General features: G+C 37.8%; 4 protein-coding genes across 4 annotated transcripts in view; all 4 read left to right on the top strand.

Annotated features, from left to right (window-relative positions):
• LOC134811194 (E3 ubiquitin-protein ligase MARCHF8-like) overlaps positions 1–2,931 on the top strand; it is a 32,147-nt gene extending 29,216 nt beyond the window's left edge. The window contains exon 3 of the mRNA XM_063817950.1: positions 1,579–2,931. Coding sequence (XP_063674020.1) covers positions 1,579–2,379 — 801 coding nt within the window. The 3' untranslated portion in view covers positions 2,380–2,931. The remainder of the gene's footprint in view (positions 1–1,578) is intronic.
• A 3,459-nt stretch (positions 2,932–6,390) lies between these two features.
• LOC134811017 (uncharacterized) lies at positions 6,391–8,118 on the top strand. The gene has a single exon (XM_063817724.1). It carries the CDS (start codon positions 6,545–6,547, stop codon positions 7,844–7,846), a length of 1,302 nt encoding a protein of 433 aa, XP_063673794.1. The 5' UTR covers positions 6,391–6,544; the 3' UTR covers positions 7,847–8,118.
• Positions 8,119–8,838: 720 nt separating this feature from the next.
• Positions 8,839–9,663, top strand: LOC134826804 (uncharacterized). The gene has a single exon (XM_063839302.1). The coding sequence runs from the start codon at positions 8,839–8,841 to the stop codon at positions 9,661–9,663; it is 825 nt and encodes a 274-aa protein (XP_063695372.1).
• A 678-nt stretch (positions 9,664–10,341) lies between these two features.
• LOC134811190 (DNA N6-methyl adenine demethylase-like) lies at positions 10,342–11,528 on the top strand. Its single transcript, XM_063817940.1, has one exon. It carries the CDS (start codon positions 10,360–10,362, stop codon positions 11,134–11,136), a length of 777 nt encoding a protein of 258 aa, XP_063674010.1. The 5' UTR covers positions 10,342–10,359; the 3' UTR covers positions 11,137–11,528.
• The last annotated feature ends 3,053 nt before the right edge of the window (positions 11,529–14,581 follow it).

The raw sequence follows: 14,581 nt of genomic DNA, 5'->3' as shown, positions 1-14,581 counted from the left end.
CATTTTTCGTGGAAAGTGAAACATCAATCAATCGGTCAATTATTATCTTCAAACAAAGGTTATAAAAGACACATGTTCATTGTTCATGTTGTAATTCATAGAAATGTTTATGTGGAATTATTACTATATACCATGTTATCGTTCATATTACTTAAATGATAACATAACATTAACTTTAAGGGTTTAAAATATGTTGCATGTTTAAAGTTTATACTTATATGGTTATTAGTTTCAAGTTTGACAGGAATATGTTAAAAGATACATTTTAGTCCTATGCTAATAGCATCCAGTTCAACCCTAAACTAATAGCATATGTTTGTTTAATTTGCTATCTTATCTGCTTTCACCTTGAGATATTGTGCTCCCTCATCTTGAAGCCTAACCTTACATCATGGCAGCTTTGAAAGACAATATAATCAACAGTATTATGCTTAAAGCTGGTTGGCGCTAGTTGGCGTGACTACTGTGCAGTGCAAGAAGTTTAGCTCAGTCTTCGTTAGTCCAAACCGCTCATTAGAGGAGAAGGCAAAGCATAAAGTTCATGTTCAGGACCTACATAAGAAAAATAATACTGCACCATACCGCATACGAGCACTACTAAATCTAAGGAGGGAACGAAGACAAAGCAGTGAAATGAGTGTGGCTTTGCCATTTCATGTTTTAGGGTCTTACAGTTTTGAAAAGGATGGAGACTTGTCTGATTGTGCTTAAACGGTGATATGTTGAGTTATGTTATCTGGCCATTGGAGCACACAAAACTTTAAGTTTTCGCGAAATTAATCAAATTAATCTACTCAGTGTGACATGTTTCTGTTGGGAGTGCAGTGCCCTAATGAGGTGTTACTTTTAGTGGTCATTAGAATCGCCGGGGCACCGCCCCGTTTACAAACGAACATATTATACTTATATGGTTATAGGTTTAAATATTGATAGTAATGAATATATGTATTACATATTATTAATATGTATTAATTGCTTTAAGATAATATATTGAACGGGGAGATTATACAGTTTTCAGTGACAGTAGTTTTTGTTTACTGAGGAGATGTTGGCCTTGATTTATAAATATTCAATTTACTTTACTTTAGGTACTTAAAGTTAGTTTGGCAGGGATCCCTTCTGGACAACAGTATCTATTACGTCCTCCAATCATTCCTGGTTCAAATCTTTTTGTAGATTCTATTCCAAGAGTGAGTTGTTGGTGATGGCGGTGTATCCTTTGGTTGGCGGGGTATCGGGAAACCTCTCCAAAAATTTAACAAGTGATACTTTGAAGGGTCCTAGAGCAGTTAGGCCGTTTAGTCCACTTGTCGTGGGAGAAGGTTCCATAGTCTCACTGAATACGCTCCTCGGGAGTTCTCGTAATACGTGTCCACTTATCATTACGATTTGTTGTTCAGTGGTGGGACTATATTAGCTTATCAGGATATACCGCTCTCTCTCTCTATTCAGCATTTATATTTGTTAGAATGTTATGTCCAGTAGGCAACATTTAAACCCAATTTAAAGATCCACAATAACCCTAAATTATTCCTTTTAAATCTTTCTCCTGTTTTCTAACTGCCGTTTTTTTCTCAGAGAGGTAACATGATGGTGGCGGTTGCACCAACTGCGAAAGCAACTATCCCCGCAATGGCCCCTCTCTCGGACCCTTTTGACGATGCTCCAGCAGCACTGATATCAGAACTAACGGGAGGGTTCGACAAAGAGCAGCCTGGTGCAGAAGAACTGGACAAAGTGGGGGACATGAAGAGCATGAAGAAGTCGGGAAGGTCAGCACATCAGTCTAACATGCAGGACAAGTGTAGGATATGTTTGTGTGGTCACGAGGAAACAGAGCCGCTCATACAACCCTGTGAATGTATGGGAACTATGCAGTATGTTCACAAACCCTGCCTTGTCCAGTGGCTTAACACTAGTTATAAGGGAAGGTGTGAGGTGTGCTTTTTTCAGTTCAAAATCAAGAGGGACAAAACAAAACTCAAAAACTGGAAGCCTCTACCCATGACATCAACTCAAAAGGCCAAATACGGCATCATATTTTCTCTTCACATTCTTGCGTTGGTGTTTTTTATATGGTCTGACTACACTCTGATAGGACAATGTATGCGTGCCGATAAGGACTCTACGGGCTATTGGATTAAACTTGCTATCATTGTAGTTGCGACCATCGCGTTTTTGTGTTTCGCAGTTCATCAAAGCCGGGTGTATGTACGGCTGTACGAACGTATTTCCGTGTACAACATGGCAATCACTAATGTATTTGGTAAGGAGGAGAATGTTTCCAGGTTCTCCAAGAGAGACGATCTCACTATGACTAGTGGAATGTTCGACAGAACTTCAGGGGGAAGCATCGGGGGTTTTTTCGACATGCAGTAACATACTTTACTATACAACGACTTACAACAGGCGTACATTGTACAAACTTGAACAAAATTGTACAATAGATATCAGTGTGTATGTTCATGCAGTATGCTTGATGTTATGAACCGGAAAATACCAGGTGTTATTTTTTTATGCAGAATATAATTTGTTGAGATTTATTTTAGCACCAACTGATTTATCCACCCGATTCATCCACCCGATTTGATGATTATCTTTGATATTTGAAGATTTTAAATCAGGCTACATTTTTCTTCAAGTCAAATTCTTTTAAATAATTTTACCTCAGTTACTTTTACCGCATAATTTTAATTGCCATTTGTCAAAGCTTTCAGTTTCCGTTCTAATATAACATTTTAATTAACGACCTTTTTTGACAGGCGAACGAGTTCTATATTAAGATTTTATGGATTTTATGGATTTTGTCCAATTTTCCAATGGTAACCAAGTGGTTCAATTTAAAAGTCTATTTAAATTTTAAAATGAAAAAGGAGTTGGGACAGAACATGTTGCTCTCCTTTTTAAATAATTTTCCTATTAAACAATAAACTTGTGTACTACTGACTTGTGACTACATCAATGATACAAAATTTACCGCAGAAATGACATCCGCTTGGCATGGGTATCGTTCACATTGACATATTATGTATTACGTGAACCAGATTTTTTACATTCAAAACCTCCTAGTCTGTAGTCTATATAAAACTTTCTGTAGTCTAAAACTGCGAAGTCTGGAGCAGTCCTTTCTCTAGCATAATTGATAATATGCTAGCAAAACGTCAATATTTCCCCATCTTCTTTGTTCTTTTCAGTGAACGTATTATAAAGTCACCCGTGACCTTACTGGGCCGCGCTCAGCCTGTCATTCCGCCTAATCTCTATTCTATGTTTGTAAACATGATAGCCTGAGGTCCCCAGGTAACCGTGACCCGGCTATTGTACGTTGTATGTTCTGGCGGCGCTCAGCCTGTCATTCCGCCGAATCTCTATTCGGTTTATGAACATTATAGCCTGGGGTCTCCAGGTAAGTTTTAATCATTTACATATCAGACAAGCTGATATTATCTGCTTTATTTATGAAACTTTATCTCAGATAGTTGCATTGTATCTTTGATCTTGGTCTTAAAAAAGGGTTTATATTATGATCTTTGTGTAATTTCGGTCATTCTTTGTTCTTGTTTCTGGTATCCACCACCTTTGAAATACATGATACAGGACATTTGCTGTTTGCTTAGTACTCATCTTCTGCTATTCTGGTTTCTCCAGTTGCTTCCTGAAGGACAATGCTTCTGTCATCAGCTGAGCTACTGCATGCTGTGATTACCTAGCTTGCTAGTTATAGGCACGCTTAGTAAAGTAGCGCAATCGTGATGCACATTGCACAACTGAATATTGATTAGGTTGACGATGTCTATCCTTCGCAGCTCGGTGTGGTCCAATGGTGCACCTTCAATCTCGCCGATCTAACGAAGGACGTAGGTTGAGAGAAGCATTATTGGATGCGCGGCGCGATCCAGTTAAATTGTAAATAGTGCATCGTGCTACAAAACTTTACTGGGCCGCGCTCAGCCTGTCATTCCGCCGAATCTCTATGTTTATGAACATAATAGCGCCTGAGGTCCCCAGGTAAACAAAACTGTGATCTGCGCCGCGCATCAACAATTTTTATCGCAACCACAGATATAATATATCATATATGTCGTATCATTGCTCTAACCAGAGCCCTCTCGCTAATTGCAACGTAGCGCGCGACCGCTGAAACAAGCTTACAACTACAAGCGCGTCACGCAGTTTACCTGGGGACCTCAGGCTATCATGTTCATAAACATAATAGAATAGAGATTCGGCGGAATGCGACAGGCTGAGCGCGGCCCAGTAACACGCAGTACGTTCACATAGCCATGTGTATACGCGTACTGCGTGACGCGCTTGTTTCGCTTCGGCGGTCGCGCGCTACTTCAAGCGAGAGGGCTCTGGTTAGAGCAACGCAGTACGCGTATACACATGGCTATGTGAATGCTTAACTTGTAGCCGCTTAATTGACGATGTCAATTCATCTCAGCTCGGCGCGGCACAGTAGCGCATTTCGCCGATCTAGCTGTGAGAAGCCTCATTGAGTGCGCGGCGCGGCACAGTAACGCATCGCGCTACAAGTAGCCGCTAACATCAAAGCCGCCGCGCGCGCCAAGTGCTGGGGTGCATTCTCATTGACAATTAAACTTGGTCAAAGATAATTATTTACAATTACTAAATTAAATCAATAATCATTTTAATATGAGTATTCAACACTACTCGACAACAAATATTTGCCAGCCCATCGACGATTCAGTCGCCGAAACAAAAATCAAATGTTTTTAAATCTAGTTTAGCAGCCACAACAATTGGGGTGCTGAAGTTGAGGACTTGTGCCATTTGCATCAATCATGATATGAATGAGGTATTGATATGTTTCTAGGTTGCTGTCGGTTCTTAATTGCATACCTCTCTTGTAGAGCAATGTCTAGTATCAGAGCCCTTTTCTCCACTTTCATCATTCAGAGGCTAAGCTTAACACTTGCTACGACTACCCTGTGATCTGAGCCAATACTGTGTCATATGCCATATGCTTTGGAGTTCTTGAACATTTCTTCCTGCAAATGATGAAGTCGATTTGGGATTTACTCTCATTCATAGCAGTTAGAGTTTATCCCTCGCTTCTGAAATCTGATGTTCATGCTTTCATTCCTTTCATTCCAGCATATCCCCTATTTGATATCAATATCTGTATCTCCCTAGCTATAGTACGGTTTAATACCAACAGTCTTGCTGCATTCTTTACAGCATCATCTCTAAAAGTTTTGTTTTTCAAGTTTTGTACCAAAAGATCAAGAATCCTAGGATACTCCTTCAGAACATCTACAATGTAGTGTACTGTATAGTAGAGGCTCTTACGGGCAAAAAGACGTGTTTTCTGCCACGAGTTTAGAGACCTAACCGCTAATTGGACACAATAGTATGATGTCTAAGGATCGATAATATGTTAAGAAGTATAAATTTGGCCTTATTAGTCACGTGCTATACCAATGCGCGTTTTAAACTTTGACAGTCTATTACTCTAAGGCAAATAAAGTAATTATATCCATATTTTGTCAGCAATAAGATCACATTATTTTCTATTTAGTGTGAAAATATGAGCTAGAACGGACATAATCTCGCTGAGTTATAGCTGTTTGAAATTTATGATGAACGCGCGGGTGCCAATTGATAACAACTAAATGCTTTTGCGCGTAGTGCGCGTCGAAAATTTGGCAAAAACGCTTGCGGAGTGACAATATTCAAACTTCGATTAAGTATATGAAGTGGGTACTTCTCGGAAAGGAAAAATTTAGGCAAACACGATGTGACTATTTTTGGGTTGATTTAATACAACTGCAAAAAATTATTCAAACTTAAAGCAAAAAAGTCAAAATTTTTACCACTTTTTTGGATTTTTACCTCAGAACAAATAGAGGGATTTGTTTTATTTTTATACAATCTTGTGCGGCTGTCTTTTAGCTATCTTTATGCAAGTTTTGCCGACATGCCAACAAAATTAACTTGCTCAAAATATCAAAAAACATGGTTTTTTGGCCTATTTTTGGCCCAAAAATCGGTTTTTTTGCGATTTTACCCCAGAACAATCAGTCCAATCATCTTGAACCACTTTCAATCGATTCTACGGTCAAAAATACGTCTAGGAAGGTGTATCTGGGGTCCCTAACGTATCGAGCAGACAATGCCCGTAAGAGCCTCTACTAGTAAAACAAGTGTGGTCAAACTATTCGATGACCATATAGAGGAATCTATGAACTTTGCAAATTATACAAATTATTCATTAAATACTTACCAATAAATTGCTGTATAAAATTTAAACTATTTATAGCTCTTCACAATAATTTATTCTACTTGATGAATTGAAGATGATTATTTTATTGCACAATTTAATGATACTCACAAGACACATTCTTTAACCCTGTTTCTTCTAGACATGCCAGATTGTGTAGAGAAGAAGCATACCAGCCCAATCAATGAGGTCAGTGAATTATCTGACTTTGATAGAGAAAAAGTGGATCCTGAACTTGTCTGTAAAGGGCACTGGAACTGTAAGGATAATGATGGATCTAAAGTTTTAGTTTGTCATGACATGGAAGGTGGTTATCGTGATGACAAGTTTGTCGGAGGAACTGATAATCCAGATTTCTATAATTTCTATCACTGGGCACAAATAGATATTTTTGTCTATTTTAGCCATCACTTGGTAACCATTCCACCCCTGATGTGGATAGAAACTGCACACAAAAATGGGGTGAAAGTTCTGGGAACTTTCATCACAGAATGGGATCATGGAGCAAATAACTGTCTGACCATGTTTGGATCAGTACAATCCTCAATTCATTTTGCAAAAAAGTTGGCTGAGATTGCTCTCACTTATAATTTTGATGGTTGGTTAATCAATATCGAAAATGTGCTAACAGTTGATGGAGTAGAGAACATCCAAGTATTTTTGCAGTATCTCACTCAAGAGATGAAAGAATCAAATCTCCACAGCTCTATCATTTGGTATGATGCTGTTACTAATGAGGGTAAACTAGAGTGGCAAGATAGTGTCACTGACCTCAATAGCTGCTTTTTCAGATGTTGTGATGGAATATTCCTTAACTATACTTGGAAAGATTGGAAATTAGAGTTGACACTAGAACTTTGCATTGATAAGCCTTTAGATGTCTTTGTAGGAATTGATGTTTTTGCTCGAGGGTGCATAGGGAAGTTTGAATGCCATATCAGCACCAAAAAAATAACCGATTATGGATTTTCAGTTGCTCTCTTTGCTACTGCTTGGTGTTATGAACAGACTAAACCTGATTTCCCTTCTTTCATAAAGCATAACAACAGATTCTGGAATTTACTTCAGCCAACTTGCTCTCCCAAACCTCTGTCTTTGACTCAAGATGAAAAATATGTTACAGAGTTTAACTTTGGTTTTGGAAAAAAGGCTTATAGATATGGATTCTTGCTGTCTTTAAAATCGTGGTTCAATTTGTCGAAGCAAGATGTACCCTTCATAAACTTCATCAATGATGACAACCTTAGTACCAGCATAAATGATGTGCAGGCATTTGAGTCTAGTACTTGTCTTCAAGTTGATTTTTTGGAAGGCACCAGTCACGACAACTTGATATGTCTGGACATGTCGCGTAGAAAAGGTGGTGAAATGATCCTGGTATGTAAGTCTTTAAATGATTCAAAATTGAAGGATTTAAAGATGCTTGTAACTGAGAAAAATGGCATTCAACATAGTCTTTATCAAGAGCAAAACATGTTTATTGGTGGGAACCATTGGAGAAGAATTACATTCCCTTTAAATGATGCACTGAACATCAAATGGATTGGTTTAAAATTTGAGAAGAAGAGACAAATTGTTTTACTTGGACAATTGAGTTGTTGATTTTAGCAGGAACTCCTATTAATGATACATTGCTCTGTTTATATATTTTACGGTATGTAGCGGATATGAAATTGATAAGTAAGTAGTTTAGTTTTGAGAACTGTTCATGAATTTATCAGAATCTCTGATGTACCAGGATTCCTTCTCAATTTTCAGTTGTAGTACAATATACAGAGTGAAATATTTGTAATCATTTGACTGATTCTTTGTTTTAAAAAAAATATATATGTAAATAATGCACAAAAAAACACTTTTCAATTTTCATATATTTCAACACACAGTATAGTTTTATTTAAAATTCTATTGGGTCAAAAATTCATGCTCTGAAACTGTCAGGCAAAACGAACATTGAACTGACATATGAATGAACAGAAAATATGATGGACTATTCAACTACTAGCGAATTATGTCATCATAAATGTTTTAAACTTTAGAATAGAGATTCACTAAGGGGTCGTTCACATATTACGTAATCAGCCGAGGGGGGAGGTTTCCAAATGCTTACGGTTGATTAGGAGGGGGGGGGGTTTCGGTCGTTGATTACGTAATTAAAATTTTCTTTTTTACCCTCTAGAATAATAACAATTTGACAAATTCCACTCAATTTCACTCTGATTGTGATCTAAAATTTAGAAATTTATGGAATATCCGGCTATAATAGTAAGTAGTTTAGAAGGCTAGGTGCTTGGCCGGATATCATAACAATGATTTCGGCTCATCATGATAGCATGGTCAGGGTAGCATGAAACGTAGAGAAAAGTGTTTTCTAGGGAAAAAAGTCAAGGGGGGGGGGGGGGGGGGGGCGGGGGATCAGGCCATGATTACGTAATATTGCTGTCAGGAGGGGGTAAAAATTGCTAAAATATTGATTACGTAATATTATGTAAACGACCCTTAATTCAATAACTAATTCGGTAAACATCAAAATCTTGTTTTTATGATCAAATTTATCTTGCTAATCATAGCTGTTTTTATCTATAGAAGGCATCAAAATGTTACTGGAAGTCTGCATATTCGTTTGTCTGCTCATCGCAGCTTACCTTATGAGTGGGATGAAACGGAAAGCCAGCACTACCTACGATGAAGTGTACATTGCTCAATTCAACCCTACATGTGTAGCAGACATCCAGAAATTCTTTAAATGTACAAAGTTGAACGAGCTGAAAATTAACATTTACATAGATTTCACTTTGAATAACGTGAGAGGCACTAGAAATCTTCACAAGGTCGGAAAGAGGGACTTGAATGTGTACCAGAAAGCGTTATCTTATCTGATGGAAGGGTTTGGCAACAAGAACATTCCGATAGACTTGTACGGATTTGGAGATCTGGAGAGTCAGGACTCAGAGGTATTTTCTATGACGATGTACCACCATTCTCTAACTGCAAGTGAAGCAATAGAGAACTACAACTCTATTGTGGAGAGCATTGAAATGAGTGGACCGCGAAGCTTTTGCCCTGCATTAAAACATGCCATTGATCAGTCACAGACCTCGGGACAGCATCTCTTGTTCATAATTACCAGTGGGCTCCCGGAAGATTTGATTATGAATTTTGAGCACTTGGTAGAATCAAGCTGGCATGATGTCTTGGTGATAATCATTGGTGTCGGAGATGGACCTTGGAATGGAATGTCCAGATTAACTAGATGTACTTCTGAGAAAAAGTTTTCAAATGCCTCATATTTGCTCTTTGATATGTACTCTGAGGAAGTTGATTTTTTAAGGAATATCGTGATGACTGCTAAAGATTTAAATGAAAACCTTGTTGTGGATCGTTTGAAGATGGAATCATCTGGTCATGAGAAAGATGAATAGAGATTATAATCTGTGAAAAAGGGACTTAATTTAAAGTATTCGCATTTTGCATGACTTAATACAAAAACATACAGATTTGTAGTTTTAACTGGTTTTATTATCATTATTTTTAACTTACAAATTTCAGGTTTAATTAATGTTAAGTAGAAAAGGTAGTCAAGCTTCTGTTAATATGGTTCTCGTGGGCAATCATGGGGATTGCGCTGACTGTGACACCCAGAGTCTGCTACCCTTCCTTCAATGCATATTAGGGGTTGTAGCCTCCTTGGAGGGACTTTCAATTCAATAGTAGTACTAGAAGATAATTATATACGCCCCTTCTCTTAAATATCAATGCTGTTAATTACCTTTTAGTTATGTTTATTTAAGTAAAAAATATTGGGCACCTGGCATAGTGGTCATACAAGAGCAGGGCCGCAGGGGTCAGATATTACTTTTAATTTATTTTGCTTAAAAATTCAACAATGATTAAGTTTTAAATTTTGTAATATAAACACAAACATTTTACCATAATGCCCATGATTTTTTAATCCAAATTTCCCTTAATATTTCAATTTCAATTTAAATTACTGTAGTGAATAATTTCGTACTGCAAAATTTTATCAATTTAAAGTTCTCTGACTACATTACTTTCACTGTCATCACATTTCCAAACGACATCTGAAACCAAACTTATTCAGGGCAACAAAAGTAATAATGACTGCTCATGCTTGTGGATGTAAAGGTATTCGCTACTGCAAACTTTGTGAACACTCTGATCGTGTAGCTGCAATTAAAGCAGAATGTCTCCCTGAACCTGTAGAGGAATTTCAACTTTTTTGTGTGCACTGCAACACATCAATTTCCTGTCCACATAGTTTAAATAACACTAGTAATGTCGACCTCAAGGGTGTGAGGGTTTATCTCGATTTTATGTCTGAGGCAGAGGAACTGAAACTGGTTGAAGACATCGACCAAGGAGAGTGGCTAGCTTCACAGTCTGGCAGATTTAAACAAGACTACGGACCTCGTGCTAATTACAAGAGGAAGAAACTCAAGCTTGACAAGTTTGAGGGACTCCCAAAGTATTCTCATTACCTCCGGGATAGGCTAGCAGACATCTGTGAACTCGCAGATTTCATTCCAGTTGAGCAGTGTAATTTAGATTATAAGCCAGAACTTGGCTCCTCTATCGACTTTCATTTTGACGACTTCTGGCTTTGGGGCGAACGTTTAATTATCATAAACTTATTATCATACTCTTACATGTACTTTAAAGATGAGGATAACTGTATCAAAGTGCCCTTGCCTCGGAGATCTCTAATAACAATGAGTGGAGATGGTAGATTTGTGTGGAAACACGCCATAGCCAGGGAGGACATTCAATCTAGAAGAATATCAGTGACTTTTAGGGAACTTTCTGAGCAATTCATGATTGGTGAGAGGGCACACGAGGGACAGAAAATTATTGAGTTAGCTTCTGTTTTAGTTTAATGGTGAGTGTTGGATTACATTTTCATTTGTAAATGAAGATTATGTGCATTTATTTATTATATAATATAGGTAGCATGATTGGTTCTCGGGGTAATTTATTTTTATGGGTGATGAAAAGGGTGCAGTGTGAATACCAGACCTTAAAAACAGCTGATAGAAGACAGTCTGCTGTCATCAAGATAAAAATGTATTATATCCTGTACAATGTACATTACACTCCCCTGCTATTTATATTTAACATGATGTTGTGCAATACATTTAAAGTTTGAGATTCCCTACTTAGTAGAGCTTTTCTTGCTTTGGGATCGTTCACATAATACGGAAGAGGCTAGGAAGAGGGGGTTTAGAAATGCTTATGCTTGTTTTATTAGAAATAGCTAACAAAGGGGGGAATTGGGATCCAGAATGGCAACAAAACACCAAGTTTAACTACACAATTTATACTTTTTGTCCAATACTCCAATCTACTTCCCTATGTTTTATGTATCAAGATAAGCTTGTCTATATGTGTCATGTGTTGTACATAAAGATGTATAGTAGCCATTTGCATTAACTGCAAACACAGTATTCAATTTCAGTATGACAGCAACTTTACAAAGAATCACCCAAACAGCCGCCAGATGGTATGCTCCAGCTCTGCTCAGAATATCAGCTCCCCCCGCTCATCAACTCCACACCTTATCCTACCCTCATCACCCTGCACAACTAAAGAAGACATGTCTTGTAGACCATCACTCATGTTCAACCCGTTATCTCTCTTCAGTTGCAAAGCCACCTGATTACAACGTTAACCTCTCACCAGCAGAGCTGAGCGAGATACTGGACAAGTGTAATATTGTTGATGTCAGACAGCCAGAAGAGATGTTAGAGTTTGGTTTGTTACCCGGTGCTATGAACATTCCTCTGGGTGATCTACACGCGCAATTAGAAAACATTTCTGATCAGAATACTGTCTTTATTTGCCGAAGTGGGAACAGGAGTTTGAAAGCGATTTCTTTGGCTCTCCAAGCTGGGTTTAAAAAACCGATGCATCTTCAGGGTGGTATGATGGCTTGGAATGAAGATTTCCACAAGAAGTAAAGGCTTTTCAGTCTTTTGATCACCTATATATTATTATATATATTATATGACCATTGAAACATTTGGATAAGATAAGATTGCTATGTCACAAACACAGGTTTTCTAGTGGTTAAGTAATAAAAAGTACATTGGTTTAAAATGCTGTAAATTTGTATTTGGTAAAAGTCAGATCACATTTTTTTGATAGTTTTGTACAAAGTTTTTCGACGTTATTTTAATTTGAATATTTATTTTCTCTTTAATATATTAATTATCGTTTATGCATGTTGATTGTTGATAAGTTAATAATTTTTTAGTTGATGCGCTTGGTAGCCATTTAATATGATATTGCTAATTATACCTAAAATGTGTTTATTTTTGTCCAATCAACTTCCTTCTGTTTTAACTTACATGGTAAACTTTTGAATTTGCGTCCTGTCTTGAATTACATACAACCACTTACCAATTAAATCTGACGCCTAGCCCACTATTAACCACTATTAAATTTCAGTATGACAGCAACTCTTCAAAGAATCACCCAAACAGCCGCCAGATGGTATGCTCCAGCTCTGATCAGAATATCAGCTCCCCCCGCTCATCAACTCCACACCTTATCCTACCCTCATCACCCTGGACAACTAAAGAAGACATGTCTTGTAGACCATCACTCATGTTCAACCCGTTATCTCTCTTCAGTTGCAAAGCCACCTGATTACAACGTTAACCTCTCACCAGCAGAGCTGAGCGAGATACTGGACAAGTGTAATATTGTTGATGTCAGACAGCCAGAAGAGATGTTAGAGTTTGGTTTGTTACCCGGTGCTATGAACATTCCTCTGGGTGATCTACACGCGCAATTAGAAAACATTCCTGATCAGAATACTGTCTTTATTTGTAGAATTGGTATCAGAAGTATGAAAGCGGTGTCTTTGGCTCTGCAAGCTGGGTTAGAGAATCCGAGGCATCTCGAGGGTGGTATGGTGGCTTGGAACGAAGTTTTCCACAACAAATAAATTGAAACTGTAGGATTGAACTGAATGGAGTTGGGTTAGAAACATATAAGAGATACGATGGTTTAACTTGTAGAAGCTTTCAATAAACATGTGTTAATCGTCGTCAGGATTGAAATGTGACCTTGCAGGAGGTGGATTATTACGACACACTGTGTGATAAGACACAATTGATATCATTAAATTTAGACTGTAGTTCTTTTATTTTGGCGGTTTCTATTTTATTTAATTGATAGTTTTTTCTACAAATTATACTTAGGAAATGTTTAGTTTTTTTGTTGTTGTTCGATATTATGAATCTTTTGATCGGCATGTTTTTGGATCTTGAGTTGATTTTAATCTACTTCCATCTGTTTTGGTATGTATGATAAACTCATTACGTGTCCTGTGTTGAATTACTTCTCAAGTAACCATTAACCTATAACATCTGGCGTCTAGCTTACTATTAAACACAGTATTTAATTTCAGTATGACAGCAACTCTTAAAAGAATCACACAGACCACCTCCAGATGTTGTGTCTCAGCTGTGTTTAGAAAAGCAGTTCCCCCCGCTCAGCATCTCCATTCCACACCCTATCCTCATCATTTCAACAGGAATTGTCTCGCTCACCATGACACGTGCTCATCTCGTTATTTATCCTCAGTTCCAAAGGCTCCTGAACACGTGCAACAACGCACAGAACATCGTAAAATAATAGCAGAAATGAGGAATAAAGTTCAAGAGGGACAAAACGAACAGCGCACTTTTGTGGATAGGACTAAAAACCTTATGATATTCAGACTTGATGAGTCAGAGAGTGAAGATCTTGATGTCGTAGTGAAAGAGATATTTTTATTGCTCGGGATGAAACCCACATTTAAAGCCGAGCGTCTTGGGAGGCCAGGCGGAAACAAGGAGAGGCCAGTCAAGGTTTGGTTGGAAAGTTCATCAGTTGTAACGAATCTGCTCAATAAATCAAAAGATCTGAAAAACTCAATTCACGATGGTGTTTATCTGAAACCAGATCGGACACCAGAGCAACGTGGAAATCAGCGTAAATTCTTAGCTGAGGCGAAGAAAAAAGCTGAGAAAGTTCCAAATAAACACCACAAAAACAGTAGAAGAGGAGTAGATGAGGAAAATAAAAGACTCCGAAAAACAATGTTACCACTGTATGATGATGTAACGGTCAAACGGCGAGAAGTCAAAAAACAAATACCATCAGAATTATCAGATGGTGATGGATAGAGGAAAGATACTTGGTAACATAAGTGACCAAATGTTAAAATTTGAGAATAGCGATGATATTGCTGCTGTAGTGTCAAAGTTCAGGTTAAATTGGTAAATAGCGGAATTTGGCGATTACAGTTGGTTACGAAGTATGTACCAACCAGCA

This window comes from Bolinopsis microptera, chromosome 2 (genome assembly GCF_026151205.1).
Source record: "Bolinopsis microptera isolate Bmic1 chromosome 2, MBARI_Bmic_1.0, whole genome shotgun sequence".
NCBI lineage: Eukaryota > Metazoa > Ctenophora > Tentaculata > Lobata > Bolinopsidae > Bolinopsis > Bolinopsis microptera.
The sequence above is the reverse complement of the archived record's forward strand: the minus strand, read 5'-3'. Positions and strand labels throughout refer to the sequence as shown.